General features: G+C 41.3%; 1 protein-coding gene across 1 annotated transcript in view; it reads right to left on the reverse strand.

Annotated features, from left to right (window-relative positions):
* The window catches only part of sorcs3a (sortilin related VPS10 domain containing receptor 3a), a 602,075-nt gene that overhangs the window by 84,159 nt on the left and 497,449 nt on the right, over nt 1–20,467 (reverse strand). The window contains exons 8-9 of the mRNA XM_060898283.1: nt 9,551–9,640; nt 8,951–9,130 (exon numbers count right to left, since the gene is read on the reverse strand). Coding sequence (XP_060754266.1) covers nt 8,951–9,130; nt 9,551–9,640 — 270 coding nt within the window. The remainder of the gene's footprint in view (nt 1–8,950; nt 9,131–9,550; nt 9,641–20,467) is intronic.

Raw genomic sequence — 20,467 nt, forward strand, 5'->3', positions numbered from 1 at the left:
GGAATAAAAACGTATTCTATTCCCTTCTAGCGGGTTTAATTCATTTGGTTTGACAGCATGCAATATTATCATATGGCTTATCCTATGTCTATTATATCACTCTACCCAATGGAGAATGAGCATTGAATATGGTTTACGATATTGCATGGTTGTCAAGACAACATGATGTCACACATTGGAGACGTAAAACATCCATGCTAGCGAGTGACTGTGACAATTTGTAAACACACATGGCTGCCAGGTTTGCTTCATTAAATATGGACGATTTTGAGAGAATTCTGAAAGAGACAGATGCCTTGAACACCCGAAAGGAATGTGTACATATAACAATAATAATAATAATATTGGCTGGCTTTTTTTCATGGTATATCAGATATACTCTGTTCAGCGACTCGTTATTGACTCGTTCAATATCATGCTAGCTGAATGGAATAGATCTAATATACTGCTCAACTTCAGCCAATATTATTTAAAAATGTCACTCAGATCCACCATGTATTTCGTATGAAAAATACGAGTTTTTCATCACGAGAAGATAAACTTCATATCTTCAAGCCAATGTGTGATTTTTCTTTTTATTCTATAGACACATTCACCAAAAAAAAATTTTTTAAAAGTGCCCAAATTTATCAAAACAATTCATTGATTTCCTCACGAGTGATATATAGAGTTTTATGTCATGGTTTTGGTTCTCCATATCCCAGATGTATCTTGTATGAAAAATATAAGTGCCTTATTTCCCAGTAAAACACTTGTGTCCATATAATATACTCATCTTACTATCTCTAGCCACTTTATCCTGTTCTACAGGGTCGCAGGCAAGCTGGAGCCTATCCTAGCTGACTACAGGCAAAAGGTGGGGTACACCCTGGACAAGACGCCAGGTCATCACAGGGCTGACACATAGACACAGACAACCATTCACACTCACATTCACACCTACGGTCAATTTAGAGTCACCAGTTAACCTAACCTGCATGTCTTTGGACTGTGGGGGAAACCGGAGCACCCGGAGGAAACCCACGTGGACACGGGGAGAACATGCAAACTCCACACAGAAAGGCCCTCGCCGGCCACGGGGCTCAAACCTGGACCTTCTTGCTGTGAGGCGACAGCGCTAACCACTACACCACCATGCCGCTCAATATAATATACTACGCGTCAAAAATACAAATAATGACGTTGCTTTCAAAACAATAACAGTGAGTGAACTGAGTGTTGAGGTGCTTTTGTTAGCCATGCACATTTATACCACTCTTCAAACTCTCACAATGTTTCTCCATGATAAGAAATATTTTGGAGGAGAAAGTGAAGAGAAGTAGGAAATGATATGATGCAGAAAGGCGTGTGGACCTTAAACAAATGTCAATGTCAAAAATGTCACACCCCTTATCCACAATTCTGGTTGTCTCCTTTACAAAGACATCAATCCCAGCTCTACTATCAGTCATTTGGGCTCAGAGGTGGAACAACACAGACCCCCTGTTAGGATGTTTTACACAGAACGTGAGGTGTACTAAAGGTGTCAGATTCCTGCCTTGAGCAGGCCGTGTAAAAGGGTTTATAGACTGTATTATGCCCTCAGAGCAGAGGTGGCTGGTATAAATGGACTAGCAGATAAAGATATAAAAATACATCAATGTAGGCTTTCAGTTTTGGCATCCACATCAGAGTATTTGTTGGTAACAATTTTAGATTATTTATGGAACCAAGCTCAATAGCACCACCAATGGTCATAAGAAAAACTATAGTGAATAGGATGAAGAAGTGATGTTGAGGCTGATTTCAAAAAGTGAAATGTCAAAACGTGGTTGGGGGAGAAACTAAAATAAAGCTAGTCCAAGCTCACTTTGGCCAGTTGTTGCTCTTGTAGTATTGTGTAGCAATATCATGTCCAGATCATTCCTCTGGAGAAATGATTTCCTAACAGGTGAAGTGAAAGTGACGATGCGGCTGGTCTTTGTCCAAATGTTTTTGATTGAAATACTTTTTCTGTTCACCACGGTTGTAAAGAGTGGTTATTGAGTTACTGAAGGCTTCCTGTAAGCTCATACCTGTCTGGTCATTCTCTTATGAGTTTTCCCATCAACAAGGCATTTTCCCTGGGTGAGTTGTTTTTAATTTTTTTTAGCATATTAGGGCCATTTGTAGATTTAAAATAAATAAATAAATAAATAAATAATAAAAAGCAGAACTTTGGGGGGAGGGCTTGATATTCAAAGAAACAATTCTGAGATATGGTGGTGTAGTGGTTAGCACTGTTGCCTCACAGCAAGAAGGGTCTTGGTTCGAGCCCAGTGGCCTTTCTGTGCGGAGTTTGCATGTTCTCCCCGTGTCCGCGTGGGTTTCCTCCGGGTGCTCCGGTTTCCCCCACAGTCCAAAGACGCGCAGGTTAGGTTAACTGGTGGCCCTAAATTGACCGTAGGTGTGAATGTGAGTGTGAATGGTTGTCTGTGTCGCCCTGCGATGATCTGGTGACTTGCCCAGAGTGTACCCTGCCTCTCACCCATAGTCAGCTGGGATAGGCTCCAGCTTGCCTGCGACCCTGCACAGGATAAGCGGTTACAGATAATGGATTGATGGATGGAATTCTGAGATACAAGTCATAATTTTGTGAGAGAAAAAAAAAATCTGAGATTCTCTTGATTAAAAAGGTGCATATGTGAGGGGAAAAAAACCCCTCTGAAATTACACAATTAAAAAGTCACAAATTTATGAGGTGCTATTTATAGATGGTATTCTCGCTTCATTTTGCAAGGTTGGATCAACATCATCGCATGACAGACACCATGCCTGAGCCAAAAGTTATAGGAAATGCAATCTTTCCACCTCGATCACACAATATAAAAGAATAAAGTGCTAAGAGATTTTTAACTGCATTTCCCAGAATGCATTGCAGCCAGGAAGCTGGGAAGCATGTGATTGTTGCAATTCCTGGATGCAACCGGAGACGAATGTATAAAGTGCACAGGTTTGTTTATTGTCTTAGCTGTTCATAATTATCAAATTATTGTACAAGAAAGTTTCCTGTTAGAAGAAGAAACCTTTATTTGTCACATGCATAGTGAGAGTCATCCTCTGCATTTAACCCATCTGAAGCAGTGAACAGACACACACACACACACACAGAGCAGTGGGCAGCCATACTACAGCGCCCGGGGAGTAGTCAGGGGTTAAGTACCTTGCTCAAGGGCACTTTAGCCCAAAGCCACCCCATGTTAACCTAACTGCATGCCTTTGGACTGTGGGGGAAACCGGAGCACCCGGAGGAAACCCACACAGACACGGGGAGAACATGCAAACTCCACACAGAAAGGCCCCTATCAGCCGCTGGGCTCGAACCCAGAACATTCTTGCTGTGAGGTGACAATGCTAACCACTACACCACTGTGCCGCCATGTGTGTTACTTTCCATGCATGGATTATTCTCATGTGCCCAGATCTCTGTGACACTGAAACGGCTGATCCGAGTTATGGGAAATGTAGTCTTTCCTCCTCGATCTTGGAATAAATTTTCCACTTTAATCTCAGAAATTATTATTTTTTCTTTGAATACTCCCCCTCTCTCCCAGCTCCATATTTTTAACCAACAATGGCCCTAATATGGCATCATAAACTCTAAAGACTGTTGTGTATGAAAATTCAAGAAGACCAACAGTTTCTAAAATGTTAGAACTAGCCCATCTGGTACCATCGACCATGCCATGATTAAAGAACTCTATTTTTTTCCCCTAGTCCATGAGTGTATTTATTGATTTATTTATTTGTTTACTTATTTATTTTCACAAATCAGTATACCTATTTGGAAGGTTTATCCACCATACAGTGTTCACCACAATCCGGTACACCTGCAACAGTTGAGCTCCAATATATACAAATTACATGGAGAAATGAGAATAAAACCCACATGACAAATTTCTTTTTTGGATTTTGTACCACTTCTAAAAAACCAAATAAAACCAGAGAGACACATGATTGCATCCAAAAACACTTTCTAGAGCTTGCAAATTAATTAATTGCTCACTGTTCAATGTAGAGATACATATGAAGAAACACCAGTTCCCCAGCTCTATGTCTGACATCCCAGAGGAAAAGCCTCTGCACTGTTTCCAATAAGCTATAATGAAGAATGCTGCAACTTATTATGGGTATGGATCTGGCCATGATTCACGATTGGCAGAGCAAGTCTTAGTCAAGCCAACTTTGGCAGAGCGTACTCACTGAGCCTCACGACTGCTACTTTAATGAAATCATCCTGGGTGCCATTCACTAATTGATTGCAATATTAAGCTATGGCATGAGGCACCAAAAATCCATCAGACCTTGGAGCACACCTCTAATTTCGGTATATGCCTCTCAATCATGGATGATCGCCAATGCCTCAACTCCTGGAGAATGTTAAAAAAGCCTAAATGAAAAAATAAGCTTTAGCTTTAAGTGCTCACACTCTACCATTGTGATTTGTATCATTTAATTTGTATAATAATACAGATATTTAGGCACTGCCTTAAAGTGGCGCTCCTGATGAGGATATGAGCAAAATATTTGCAAGGGCACAAAATCAATCTGTATATCCATCCATTATCTGTAGCCGCTTATCCTATTCCACAGGGTCACAGGCAAGCTGGAGCCTATCCCAGCTGACTATGGGCGAGAGGTGGGGTACACCCTGGACAAGTCGCCAGATCATCACAGGGCTGACAGCTTGAGACAAACAACCATTCACACTCACATTCACACCTATGGTCAATTTAGAGCCATCAATTAACCTAACCTGCATGTCTTTGGACTGTGGGGGAAACCGGAGAACCCGGAGGAAACCCACGCAGACACGGGGAGAACATGCAAACTCCGCACAGAAAGGCCACTGGGCTCGAACCCAGGATCTTCTTGCTGTGAGGCAACAGTGCTAACCACTACACCATCGTGCCACCCGATCAATCTGAATAGAATAATAATATTATTGCAGATGAACCACTGAATTGTGTAGCATCATGTATTTCATGTCAGTAAATTGCTGCATTGTCTTGTGACAGTGACACCAATAATTAGATATGCATTGCAGTTACAAATGAATATTTATTCCTTTCTTTGACACCGCATGTCATGCACCAGAAACAACACCACGACATTTATTATGGTGTGAGTCTGCTGGGTGCCTGGTGGACAGCAGTGAATCAGCACTTTCAATTTACATCGTTATTATATAGGCAGCACGGTGGTGTAGTGGTTAGCACTGTCGCCTCGCAGCAAGAAGGTTCTGGGTTCAAGCCCAGTGGCTGACGGGGGCCCTTCTGTGTGGAGTTTGCATGTTCTCACCGTGTCTATGTGGGTTTCTTCCAGGTATTCCGGTTTCCCCCACAGTCCAAAGATATGCAGGTTAGGTTAATTGGTGGCTGTAAATTGACCGTAGGTGTGAATGTGAGTTGTGTGTCTCTATGTGTCAGCTCTGAGATGATCTGGCGACTTGTCCAGGGTGTACCCCACCTCTTGCCCATAGTAAGCTGGGATAGGCTCCAGCTTGCCTGTGACCCTGGATAGGAAGCATGATTATGGATAATAGATGGATGGATCATTACTACCTAGTTACAATTGAATATTATAGGACATAAAAAAACTAATTGATATCGATCCACGGTTGGTTTAGATTATCTACAAATAAGGTCAGATGCTCATAATTGCTACTAAACTATCCAATAATTATGTTTACACGAATGTCCAGAGTAAGAAATTGGTCAGGTAAAAAAGTATACAATGCAAAGATACGTTGCCCACTATGGAGGGGAAAAAAAAGTTAGATTAAAAACCTTCGGGGTGCCGAGGCTTCGAGCTGCAATCTTCATATTTCAAACTTGATGTCAAACAGTTGTCTGGTTACAACCATCAACTGTCCAACAAGCTAGTGAACTACTAAAACTGTCTTAACTAGTTTTATAGGAAACTGTTGTGAATATTTTCCATAAAACGTGTTAGTAAATAATCCAGTGTTATTTTTTTGAAAGGCAAATTAAAAATAAATGCTGGAGAAAAACCCATCTATCTTATGTAAATAATGATACAAATTTCGTTGTCTGGTGGTCAAGTGTTTATGAGACATGTTGCCTTGCACTTACAATCAGGTTCCCTGTGGTGGTGCACGTACCGTACCGTATGTATGGACGTCGTCTGGTCGCAAAAGCCATCAAACATCAGGTCAACGCTTTACCATATTATCTTAAGTATGGAGCTTTGCAAGGGGACATTGTAGTGTTGATTAGCAACATATACCAAAAGAGACTGAAAAGAATGTACGCACAAGATAAAAACAGCAAGAAATAGAGACATTTCTCTCAATATTGAACTGAAAATTCTTTGTCTGAAGTGAGAATCTAAATCCTCTTGTATCTTTAAAGCTATTAGTGCTTTGTGAGGTCAAACTATACATTAATACTTAAAGAAGCAGCACCATTAACACAGTTGATGAATGTGGGCATATATCTTGCTAATCTATACATGAGAGCTGATTTAAAATTGGGGTTGACTAAAGCAATTAAGATGATGCAATTTGGTATTGACAGAAATGAATTTCAAGGTGCCAAGCATTAGTATGATCTGTCAGTGTGCTTTACGTATTCTAGCAGACAAACTCGGCTACGACAAAAATGTCGTTTTCATAAATGGCTCACAAATTCAGTAAATGCTACAGCACCATGTGTAACATGAGCAGCGAGCACTGAGGAGGACTTTGATGAGTGTGTCCATGATATTGTCTTCATGCTACCAAATGATTGGCAGCTCCACCTCAGCAGGTTCTTTCACATAATCCAGTTTCCAGGCTGGGATTTAATTCAAATCCTCACTCACCGCCTTGCTTCCATTCCGGGAAATAATAGCGGTCGCTATAATTTAATACTAATAATGCAATTTAATAAGTTTAGTTATGTCATGGGCAGCACAGTGGTGTAGTGGTTAGCACTGTCACCTCACAGCAAGAGGGTCCTGGGTTCGAGCCCAGCGACCGACAAGGGCCTTTTTGTGTGGAGTTTGCATGCTCTCCATGTGGGTTTCCTCCGGGTGCTCCAGTTTCTCCCACAGTCCAAAGACATGCAGGTTAGGCTAATTGGTGGCTCTAAATTGACCGTAGGTGTGAATGTGTGTGAACGGTTGTTTGTCTCTATGTATTGGCCCTGTGATGGCCTGGTGACTTGTCCAGGGTGTACCCCGCCTCTCGCCCATAGTCAGCTGGGATAGGCTCCAGCTTGCCCATGACCCTGTACAGGATAAGTGGCTGCAGATAATGGAAGAATGGATAGTTATATCATGGGTGATTTGTTCATTCATTAATTTATTTAATTATGCTCACTGTCCTCTTTATTCAGAACAACTGTATCACTGCACATTCATACATCAGCAATGCAATGGAAAAAAAAATGTGAAGATACAATTCAAGAGCTAATAGTCACATCAAACAGTAGAATAGGGAATCTCAGTGATGTTACTCAGTAACTTGTGGCACGGATGTTGGTGTCAGATGAGCCAACAGGGATCTGAGTTTATAGTGGGCACAGGTTCAATGAAACAGAAGTCGAAGATTTAAAAAAATCACCTTGTTTTTTGTCCACATCTTGTGTGTTTTGAGATGCTTTTCAGCTCACCATGATTGTAAAGAGTGGCTATTTGACCTGCCATAGCCTTCTTGTTGCCTTAATTCAGCAATTTAGCCATTCTCCTCTGACCTCATGAATCAGCAAGGCATTTCTGCCCACAGAACTGTCTCACATTGGATGTTCTGTATCATTCTCTATAACCTCTACAGACTATTCTGTGTGAAAATCCCAGGAACTCAGCAATGTCTGAAATAGTCAAACCTGTCTGGCTTCAACATAGACATTGAGATCACTTTTTTAATCAATCAATCAATCAATCAATCAATCAATCAATCAATCAATCAATCAATCAATCAATCAAATCATTCATTCTTTCTTTCTTTCTTTGGTCTGTCAGCCTATTTATTTATTTATTTATTTACCAATCAACATGCAAAGAAGCTGGGCTGTACCCACCATACAGGGTTAGCCACAACACAGTGCCCTTAACAGTTGAAGGTTAGGGGTCTTACTCAGGCCCGCTTTACCCAGGGACCGTCTGAAGCAAAAACGCAAAAGTCCGTTTTCGTTCTCACTTTTTTCCGCGTCTACACGACCGTTTTCAAGGAGGAAATCTGCGTCTAGACGGTGAAGCATAAATGTGTGGAATTCAATTGGATGTGCATGCCAGGCGGCTAGGTGGTGCTGTGAAAGACCTCCGCTATGTCTGCACGCATGCGCAATGTCTTCCGTCTTGTCTGATCTGCACATCTGCGCCGCGAAAACTTTGACTACTCTGGCTATGGTAAGTAAGAAAGTAAGTAAAAAAGTAAGAGCATACTATACCCGCCTCTGTTCATTAACGGTATATGTGCAGATTCGGTATAGATGTTCGAAGGACTCCTGGACGTTTATTAAAGCTGCCAGAGCAGCTTGAAGGTCCGTTGGATCGATGTAATCAGACATGCTCTTACTTTTTTACTTACTTTCTTACTTCCCGGGCTGGCATGTACAGTATATGACATATGTATGACGTAAACGCGTACCCGACGTGAGCAGATCCGAGCAGAGTTTCGCGTATTGGGTAGTTTAGACGGATATGCAACGGGGGCTATTTTTAACTTATCCACTCTGGAAGGCGTTTTCTATTTTTTCCGTTTTTCAGCCTCAGAAACGCCGTCCCCATGTAGACGAAAGGCACTTAAAATATTTAGTCGTTTTTACCCGACAGCGTCCTCGTGTAAACGGGCCCTCGAGGCCCAGCATCTGGGACTTAAACTCACAACCTTACAGTCAGAAAACTATACAAACACAAAAAATATGTGTTGCACTGGATTGCAAGCCATGCAATCCAGTGCAACAGGAAATTAATGAGGAGCACCTACCTCATACAGGTCTATCATACTGTTGCCCCCAAGGCCTCGGGTGGTCTTGACATTTTCCAAAGCCAGAGTGAAATAAACACCATGCGGATCTGAGATGTACAGGTTGTACGTGTCGTTCTGGTTCCACTCTTGCACAGCTGCGAAAACCTGACCTTGATCTGTGCTCAGGATGTGCATATCCTTCATTGAGTAAGAGGGACAGTAGGAGTTAAACGAAGAGACAGATCATTAGCTGGGAATCCTGCTCGGTTTCTGGAGGCATTCTCTATAGGATTGCAGTTCATTAACATAAAAGCTTAGTCTAACATTGGTTTTAATGGACACCCGAGTAACCAGGAGAAACTCAGTGACTCACAACCACAAAGGCATTTTTCTGCCTGATCATGAAAGCATTAGGAAGAAAGCTTTTGCAGAGTCAGACGAAACAACTTTAATAGAGACGTGTACACATAAATGCGCTTGACTCAAGTTGTTCAGAAAGCTGGACTCAAAAAATAGATACAAAGCGGAAAAAGTGATTCTGCTTTCATACTGTTGAAAACAACATCCTCACGGAATTCATGAGAATTTATATTAAAAGGAAATGGTTTTCTTTCTTACTTTTGGAAGGGAGTATTTAGGTATTTTGATGCGTGCAAAAGGTCCCCTTTGGTAAGACACATAATAAGCAGCTCTCCCAGACACAGTGACCTATGGAGGGAAAAAAATACAAGGGAAGTTAGTCACACTATTGTGTCTAAAAATATGAAGCATTAAATAATGCAAAATACTGGCACCCTGTATAATTTTAGTGCCTTTGTGACACCAGGGTGGCACGGAAATGTACTGTAATACGGAAATACACTCACTGGCCACTTTATTAGGAACACCCATCCACCTGCTGTTTGATGCAGTTCTCTAATCAGCCAATCCCTTGACAGCAGCACAATGCATAAAAATAACGCAGATACAAATCAAGACCTTCAGTTAATGTTCACTTCAAATGTCAGAATGGTAAGAAGTGTGATCTCAAAGTGTGATTTTCTTTCACTGTGGCATGGGTGTTGGTTTGAGCCAGATGGACTGGTTTGAGTATTTCAGAAACTGCCGATCTCCTGAGATTTTCACACACCTCTAGAGTTTACACAGAATGGTGCGAAAAACAAAAACATCGAGTGAGCAACAGTTCAGTGGGTGGAAACAAACGCCTTGTTGAAAAGAGAGGTAAGAGGAAAATGGCCAGATTGGTTTGAGCTGTCAGGAAAGATACAGTAACTCAAATAATCACTCTTTAAAACCGTGGTGAGCAGAAAAGCATCTCAGCATGCAACAGCAGAACACCACACTGGGCTCCACTCTTGCAACCAAGAATAGGAGTCTTAGAATCAAGAACAAGAAGAAGTTCCTATTAAAGTGGCCAGTGAGTGTATACACGCGATGGTATGCAGAGTTTGATTTAAATGCATTATTAAAATTAATGCTGCTGTGATAGCCATCAAATCACCTCTTCTCGTTTCCCTTTAAGAACTACATGTTCACTTGAAATAATGAAAATTAGTTTACATTATCTATCTATCTATCTATCTATCTATCTATCTATCTATCTATCTATCTATCTATCTATCTATCTATCTATCTATCTATCATAAATACACACATTTTGTTTATTAAAACGTGGTGAAGAACATTATAAGCTTACTTCTTCTTTAACAAAGATAATATGATCAAATTATTTTAACTATAATTGATTAAGTTAAAATGGTTGTTGGCAGGGGCACTGCTAGAAATTTTGGGGCCTATGAAAGAATATAATAACCCCCCCTCATCAATCAATCAATAAATATAAAACCGACCCTTAGTTTATCCAGAGGAAGTGTTATTACTGTAATTTTCTAACAAAAAAAAAAACCACACATGAATTCAAATGTCTGAGTTTGTCAAACACCAGTAATGACCCACTGGATCTGAACACCCCTGTAATGATTCATTACTCATCTCACTTTCAGTGGCAATAAAGGTAACCTCTGAAATATTTCAGTAAAACAACACTACATTGTAAATTAAGTTGTTAGCTTGATCATCCAAGCAGTGCTTAAGCCACAATAATAATCTTCTGTAGCATTAATGTTAGCCTGTTAGGTTAATAGCCACCGAAGGAAGGTCAGTGAATAAATGTATAGGCTACCTTTCTTCGTAAAAACCTGGGTGACTAACTGTCGGCCCTTTTTCTCTCTCTCAGCTTTCTGCTGCCCCCTTTACGTTTCTGGCAACCTGACTTCTTCATGATGGTATCAATCTACTGATGGTTCATCATCAATTCTGCTTCTACCGTGCACGGCTAACATTAGTGCTGGATTGGAAAGCAACAAACCTAATGCGGTGTCACGCTCTGGCTCCGCCTACGCAAGACTGTACCATGTAATGAATATGGAGAAGGGTGAAATATAAAGACTATTCTAATAATTTTGCAGAAAATGGAAAACCAAACCAGAAGGTTGTTGTATTTGCTCATTTTAAGAGACAAATTTATTAAAAATAGTTAACTTACACATGGTAATAATATTAATATTGCCCTCTGTTGATGCTGGGCCCTTCAAATCATCCTAACCCCCCCAACTGACGGCCCTGGTTGGTTGGTTGTACATATAATGTTGGCTTTAAAACAAACCTTTATAGTGATGTACAAAAGTACAGCGTTTGATATAAACACGTACTGACTCAGGTCCACCTTCAACCACAACACCTTTCCTAACACTTCATTTCAAGAGTCTATTCCACATCCAGAACGTGAGCTAGTTCCAGAATGTTCTATACCGAGGAAGCTCAGACCTGTCAAAGTTCTTGGTAAATACGTGTAGAACAATCGATAGCCTCATTATTCGTTGTCAAGAGAAATCTTTAGCTCGACTGAGCAATGCCTCTGGTTTTCCTCTTGTTAAGGGGCTCAGTCGTTCCCAAACACAGGCACATGTTGCTCGTTAGTCCACTTTGCAGCTAACAAAGAGAGAAGACTGTCTGAATTGATGTCTTTGTGACACAGAAAGAGGGAAAATAATTAAATAATTCATAAAATAACTAGTTCAGTGCTGTGTCAATATTGCACTCCATTCCAGCCTAAACGCCATCTTTCATTATTTTAATTAAAGGCACATATTGAGCTAGAGACGTACTGGTTTTAACTCGAGGTTAAAATTCCTGATGATTTGACAGGAGAGTGCTCTTAGTGAGGGCAAAATTTAGAGTTACGAAAATATTCGTGTTCAAAAAATTATAACGTGTCAACAGTTTTGAAGGATCAACCGACCAAGAATTTATCTGCTGAGTTTAAAAGTTGGTCCTGAAAATGAGCAATGTCTTAGATTAACAATGCATCCCATCGTACTTGGAACTCAAACAAACATGCTGAATGGTCATTTAACTCGGAATTCGCAGTCGGGAACTCGAGCAACATTCACCTTGTCCAGGTTCTCTGCCATAAACACACCTGATGTCACAATATGGCAGCACACACAGTCAACTATAAACAGATTTCCCTTTGCATCAGTGTGTGCTTCATAAAATGTGATTTTACATGACATGTAGCTTTTGTTTTGTGGGGGGAAAGTTTTAATTCATTCGTTTTTGGCTCAATTTTTCCATCTTCACAAATCATGCAGAAATAATTTATGTAGTACATCTTCTTTCTATATTTCAAATTTTGAGACGAGCCATACAGACATGCTCTGGCATACATGATTTTCTGAGCAGAAGCACCAGAAGGCATTTAGATCTGAACTCGAGGAAATTGACCTGGAACTAAAAGGGACTGCAGCATAAGATTCGGTCTCAAGTCAAGTCAAGTCAAGTTTATTTCTATAGCGCTTTTAACAATAAACATTGTCGCAAAGCAGCTTTACAGAATTTGAACGACTTAAAACATGAGCTAATTTTATCCCTAATCTATCCCCAGTGAGCAAGCCTGTGGCGATGGTGGCAAGGAAAAAATCCCTCAGATGACATGAGGAAGAAACCTCGAGAGGAACCAGACTCAAAAGGGAACCCATCCTCATTTGGGTAACAACAGACAACATGACTATAACATTAACAGTTTTAACATGAAGACAGTTTCGTTGATGTTGTAACTCTTCATTGATGTAAACTTGAGTGCAAAACTGTTCATGACAACTGCAGTCCTAAAGTTAGCAAGTCAACTGTAGTCCTCAGCCATAAAAGCATGACTGTAAGTGTCCAGAGCATCTTTCAAGTGTGACTTTCAACTGTCCTCATGGGCCGTCCTCCACAGGAGCGATGCGATGAGACTCCAACCAGACACAGGGCACCAGGATGGATCAGGCAGGTCTGAGGAGCAGAAGAGGTCAGCATCTTGATCCTAGGATCAACATGTAACTCAGAGGGACAGATTTTTTTTTTTTGGGGGGGGGAAACACAGGTTGTTAGGTATGCCCAATGTCACCTGAATAAGTAGGAACAGTATACATATTGCACTGAGTACAAGCAGGGACTCCGGCAACTAACTATGACAGCATAAGTAAAAGGGGAGAGCCAGAAGGTAACACAGGCATGAGGGAGCCCCGGGACATAAAGCAGCAGTCACTACACCATCAACAAACTCGAGTGAGCAAGCGAGTGGGGACTGACTGCATCCATACATCCCAGTTTACCAAAACACTCTATGTCTGAGAACCCTCCAGATCTACATCTTTACCTCAGAAACACCATTAACATAAGGCTTGACTAAACATACGTTTTCAGCCTAGACTTAAACGCTGAGACTGTGTCTGATTCCCGAACATTACTTGGAAGGCTGTTCCATAACTGTGGGGCTTTGTAAGAAAAGGCTCTGCCCCCTGATGTAGTCTTCACTATACGAGGTACCAGCAGATAGCCTGCACCTTTTGATCTAAGTAGGTGTGGTGGGTCATAGAGGAGCAGAAGTTTGCCCAGGTACTGTGGTGCAAGGCCATTCAGTGCTTTAAAGGTCAATAGTAGTATTTTATAATCAATACGAAATTTGATTGGGAGCCAATGCAGTGTGGATAAGACAGGGGTGATGGGGTCATATTTTCTAGTTCTAGTAAGGACTCTTGCTGCTGCATTTTGAACTAACTGGAGCTTGTTTATGCACTTATTGGAACATCCAGACAGTAAGGCATTATAATAATCCAACCTGGAGATAACGAAAGCATGAGCTAGTTTTTCCGCATCATGTAGTGACATTAAATTTCTTATCTTAGCAATATTTCTGAGATGAAAGAAAGCTATCCGGGTAATGTTATCAATGTGAGTTTCGAATGAAAGACTGGGGTCAGTAATCACTCCGAGGTCTTTTACCGCTGCACGTGAAGAAACAGAAAGGCCATCCAGAGTTACTGTGTAATCATAAAACTTACTTTTAGCTGCATGTGGAGGGCGGCACGATGGTGTAGTGGTTAGCACTGTCGCCTCACAGCAAGAAGGTCCGGGTTCGAGCCCTGTGGCCGGCGAAGGCCTTTCTGTGTGGAGTTTGCATGTTCTCCCCATGTCCACGTGGGTTTCCTCCGGGTGCTCCGGTTTCCCCCACAGTCCAAAGACATGCAGGTTAGGTTAACTGGTGACTCTAAATTGACCATAGGTGTGAATGTGAGTGTGAATGGTTGTCTGTGTCTATGTGTCAGCCCTGTGATGACCTGGCGACTTGTCCAGGGTGTACCCCGCCTTTCGCCCATAGTCAGCTGGGATAGGCTCCAGCTTGCCTGCGACCCTGTAGAAGGATAAAGCGGCTAGAGATAATGAAATGAGATGAGCTGCATGTGGTCCGAGTACAAGTACTTCAGTCTTGTCAGAGTTAAGCAGAAGGAAGTTAATAAGCATCCAGTATCTAATGTCCTTTACACATTCCTCAATTCTATTAAGCTGGTGTCTCTCATCAGGTTTTGCAGAAATATACAACTGTGTGTCATCAGCATAACAGTGGAAACTAATACAATGTTTACGAATGTCTACTACATACTGCAGGTGTGCATGTGTCTATAGTGGACTTATTCCTGGTTAATTTTGCTACAGTATTAAATAGGAATCTAGGATTATTTTTGTTATCTTCTATTAGGGAGGAGAGATATGTTGATCTAGCAGCATTAAGAGCTTTTCTATACTTCAGGAAGCTCTCCTTCCACGCTAATTTGAACACTACCAATTTTGTTTGACACCATTTACGTTCCAATTTTCAAGTGGCCTGTTTTAATGTGCGAGTGTCATCATTATACCAGGGTGCTAATTTTTTTGTCTCTAACCATTTTCCTTTAAAGAGGAGCTACGTTATCTAAAGTATGGCGGAATGTTGACTCTAAGCATTCAGTTGCCTGATCAAGTTCTGCAGGGGCTGACAGTGACCCAATCAAAGTTGATAACTCTGGGAGATCATTTATAAAGCTCTGTGCAGTAGTTGACGTGAATGTACGTTTAATACAGTAGCGTGGTGAGGTGCATATATTATTACTCAGACATATTTTGAATGAGATGAGATAATGACCTGAGATAACTTCAGACTCTGGAAGTATGACTATATTTTCTACGTTTAACCCGAATGTTAGTATTAGATCGAGGGTGTGACCACCATTATGGGTCGGTCCTACCGTATGACATTCTGATTAATCCCTACTGAATCTAAAATAGACTCAAACGCTGTTTTTAAAGGGTCTTCAGGGTTATCGAAGTGAATATTAAAATCTCCGACAACTAAAACTTTGTCTAAGGAAATAACCAGATCTGAGATAAAATCTGCAAATTCAGAAAGAAACTCAGAATATGTAAATAATAAGTAACAGAATTAACTGGGTAGACCTATTTTTCGAGGCTACATACATTATATGAGTATGAAGAACTTCAAATGTATTCAATTTATAACTAGGTTTGTGTATTACACCTAGATAATCATTATAAATAACCGCGACGCCTCCTCCTCTGCCAGTTAGACGAGGCTGGTGTATATAACTGTATCCAGGAGGACTTGCTTCATTTAATGCTATATATTCATTTGGCTTAATCCATGTTTCAGTTAAACAAAGTACATTAAACTTCTGATCAGTAATAAATTCATTAACCATTAGCGCTTTAGATGTAAGAGATCTAATATTTAATAGCCCCACCTTTAGATCAAAGGTGCTGGGAGCAGCTGTACAGTCAGTATGATCTAATTTTATATTGATTAGGTTACTGGAACAAACTCTCTGAATATTTCTACCTTTTTGTTGAGCTCGGGGAACAGACACAGTCTCGATGTAGTGGACCCTGAGTGATGACTCTGTGCAGCTAGCAGACAGTCGGTTTAGCCTGTTTGTCTGCTCCCTGGCCTTGGCTCTGGATTGTCAGAAATTAACTGGGCCTGTTCTGAGACTATGACCTATGCTACAGGAAATGAGAGCAGCACCTTCCCGAGTGGGATGCAGGCCAGCAGTGCCCTCAAAATTAGCCCAATTATCTATAAAGCCCACAGTTTTCAGAGCACCACCTGGACAACCAGCAATTCAGCGACCATAACCTGCTGTAAGCTACATCACCATGCCGCATTGGGATGGGGCCAGAGCATACTACAGCATCGGACATCACCTTCACTAATTTAAACACCTCTACAAAGTTACTCTTAGCAACCTCAAACTGACGAAGGTGTATAACATTAGCTCCTGCATGGATAACTATCTTTGAGAACCTGTGCTTGCCTAGGACCCGAAGATTACCTGCTATGTCTGGCACCCTGGCTCCCGGTATACACCTGACTAAAGCTGTTGGTTCCCCTAAAGGCTGAGCTAATTTCACGTGCCATATGATAGAGTCCCCTATCACCAGAGCTCTTTCAGGTTTCTCAGTGGGTGCATCACTAAGGAGAGCAAACCTGTTTGACACGTGATGCGGAGAGGAGTGGTGCTCCTGTGGGTGAGCCTCAGTGGTAGCTTTGGCTCTACGCTTATGCCGCCTAGTCATCACCCATTTGCCCCGCTGTAAGGGCTCTAATGCCAGAGTTGGGGGATTACTAACTCCACCTAGGGCATCCAGACTTTCCCCTAAATAAACTGCACTGTTCTCATTCTCACTGACTTTCTCTAAAGCCTGGATACGCGCTTCTAACACTATAATCTTCTCTGTCAGAGAGCTAACTAATCTGCACTTATCACAAATAAAGCTATCGCTAGCAACGGAGGAAGAATGACTAAACATCCTGCACTCAGTACACTGAAACGGCTGAAGGTGTGCCATGATGAAAGGATTCATGTACCTTAATCGAAGATCTGTTGATATTAAAGCAGATCTGATGTGAATGGCCTCTGCTTGTGTTCTTTACACAGGAGGAGAAAAAAAAAGAAAGCTTCCGGTCTCGGCGTTCTTCCGTAAAAAGAGAGAAAAAAACGGAAAAAGGAAAGCGAAAGTGGAAAGTACAAAAAGGAAAGCGAAAGTATAATAAAAAAATGAAGAGGACACTGGAAAATTATTTGTAGAAAAAATAAAAAAAGATTAGTAATTAACGCCAACACTCGTGGAAAAAAAACTCGTCGCAAACAATTTGGGAACCAGGAGTCTCCTCTGATGTCCTCTATATGAAAAATGAACCTTTCATGGACTTCATAGGGAAAATAGTATTAATTACTTAGTTAATAAATCATGTCGGGGTGGCACGGTGGTGTAGTGGTTAGCACTGTTGCCTCACAGCAAGAAGGTTTTGGGCTCGAGCCCAGTGGCTGACAGGGGCCTTTCTGTGTGGAGTTTGCATGTTCTCCTTGTGTCTGTGTGGGTTTCCTCCAGGTGCTCCGGTTTCCCCCACAGTCCAAAGACATGCAGGTTAGGCAAATTGGTGGCTCTAATTGACCGTAGGTGTGAATGTGAGTGTGAATGGTTGTTTGTCTCTATGTCTCAGCCCTGTGATGATCTGGTGACTTGGCCAGGGTGTACCCCGCCTTTCGCCCATAGTCAGCTGGGATATGCTCCAGCTTGCCTGCGACCCTGCACAGGATAAGCAGTTATGGATAATGGATGGATGGATGGATGAATGGATAAATCATGTCATATTTATGCATTTGATATTGGCACTCCATATTTTTGACACGCATTTACAGCCTAAAATGTACAATACAGCATGCCACATTGCCAGAACATCAAATTGACCGAAGGTACCACTTGACTTCATATTATCGAGCTAATATCACACAACAAAAAATGCTCCAAGTCCTGAATCATGTGTAAGAAAGACGTATATCTGTTTTCTCCAAACTCCAGAGAGACAGAGTACAGTGTTACGCAAATAACATGGCTTCTAAAATGGCTGCTGGTCAGATGAAGTAAAGCTGTGCTTCAGAATAAAATACAGTCCTGGAGAAAGCATCGAGGTAAGCTGTTAAGGGTTCATGACATTACTCAAAAATTGGACAATGGTTCTCTGGCGGCTATAGATGAGATGAGACTTTATTTTCAGAAGGTTAATAATCACTTTAGCTCATGCTAATCTTACACTGGGCCTTCTATCTATCCAGGTTTGGCACTGGTACTAAATATGCACTGCCTTGTACCGTACAACCCTAGTGGCTGGGTAAGGATTTGAACTTACACCCTTCTGACCAACAGGACAGTATCTAAACCAGTGAGCTATCACTGTATCAGACACCAATGTTTTACAGTTAACTCAGAATGACAAAAGAGCCTGAGGATTAACTAGAACTTTGCACACTATGCATGTCCCTGCCAAGGAACACTTCATAAATAAAGGTTTGATGAGTAAACTGCAAAGGGGCCTTCAGAGGGAATATGGGGTAACATTTTTTCCAGTGTGATGCAGATTTAAATAACACACACACTCCTTTGCCACAATGTCCAATTTCACAGGAAATCATACTTAGGCAAATTGCTTTACAGTACTTTTGAATTCAGCCCTGAAAACAAACACACACACACACACACACACACACACACACACAAATATCCTCTGCAAACATCAAAGCACCATGTAATTCAATGAGAATTTGAATAATAACTAAATGGCTGACTTTCATTGTGAGAATGAAAGTCCACATTATTAACTATGAATATTGAAGATAAACAGTGTGCCGTGCTTTTAATACTATTATTCCACACTGATAAATAATTAAAGGGTTTCAGTACAATAGTGGAATAAATGCACTCAGCAGAGTGATAGCATCTTTGTATCTAAACAAGCACTGAGGGTTTTTTTATGTAATAATCAGTATGTTTTACTTTATTCTATCCACATTCACTGGATAAGAGCAATCACACGCTCTGATTGGTTACTCTACTACCAGGATATCAGCTCATATACCGTGAATAGAGAAAAAACAAAATGGCGGTGTGTGTTGCTGAACCAACCGAGGGTGAAATAAAAACTCTACTCGGAAACAAAACCCCAAACAAAAGAACAAAACCCAACAAAATATGGAATAAAAGTATTTCATGGTAAGACCATCCATCCATTATCCGTAACCGCTTATCCTGTGCAGGGTCGCAGGCAAGCTGGAGCCTATCTCAGCTGACGATGGGCGAGAGTCAGGGTACACCCTGGACAAGTCACCAGGTCATCGCAGGGCTGACACATAGAGACAAACACTCACACCTACGGTCAATTTAGAGCCACCAATTAGCCTAACCTGCATGTAGCAGAACCCAAAGGAAACCCATGCAGACACGGGGAGAACATGCAAACTCCACACAGAAAGGCCTCCGTCAGCCACTGGGCTCGAACCCAGGACCTTCTTGCTGTGAGGCGACAGTGCTAACCACCGTGCCACCCCTAGTAAGAGCATATCTTTTTTTTTTCAAGAATTATTAAAGCATTTTTCACAAATTGCTAGTGTCATTTCACCGTTTGTTTACAATCTAAGCAGAAATTATTTTTTCGGACGTTTTGTATGAAGTTTTTATTTATTAAATTTGCAAAAAAATAAAAAATAAAAATGCTGTTTCTCAAAATCCAGTGAATGTGGATAGCAGTGGTGGCTGGTAGTCTTTCAAACAGGGGAGGCTGGTCGGTTACGATATTTCCAGATTTTAAAAGAGAAAACATCAATTTTGCCCATACTCTTGCCTCTGATCTGGCTGATTGTTGGCAGCGTCACAAATTGTGAAATAACAGGTTCTTTTGGCCCATTAGCCTACTGCCCAATATACATGATGGTGGTGTTGGGGGGGGAGGGGTATATTTTAACATTTTATATTTTAAAATTGTGGCATGTTGTTTAAAAATTGACCATTATTGAAAGCAGCTCTTTGTCAGGAACCTCAGCAGTAACAGCAGAGTGTTCTGGAATAGGCACAAGCACTGACCTTGGGGAGCCAAACATAGAGCTGGGAGCCACACATTTCATTCAATGACACTGTAGAATGTCCCTTAGGTGTAGGTGGAGCACAGAGGACGGCAGGACAAAGCTTCAGGTAAGGAACAGGCTTTATTGCCAGACTTTTCAGTTTAACAATATTTCAGCAAAACACACACACACGCTGTGTTCTCGTCCCGGGAAGAGCTCTCCTCTGCTCTCCCTCTGTCTCCTTAAATAGGGCGCAGTT

Source organism: Neoarius graeffei, chromosome 18 (assembly GCF_027579695.1).
Source record: "Neoarius graeffei isolate fNeoGra1 chromosome 18, fNeoGra1.pri, whole genome shotgun sequence".
Lineage (NCBI taxonomy): Eukaryota > Metazoa > Chordata > Actinopteri > Siluriformes > Ariidae > Neoarius > Neoarius graeffei.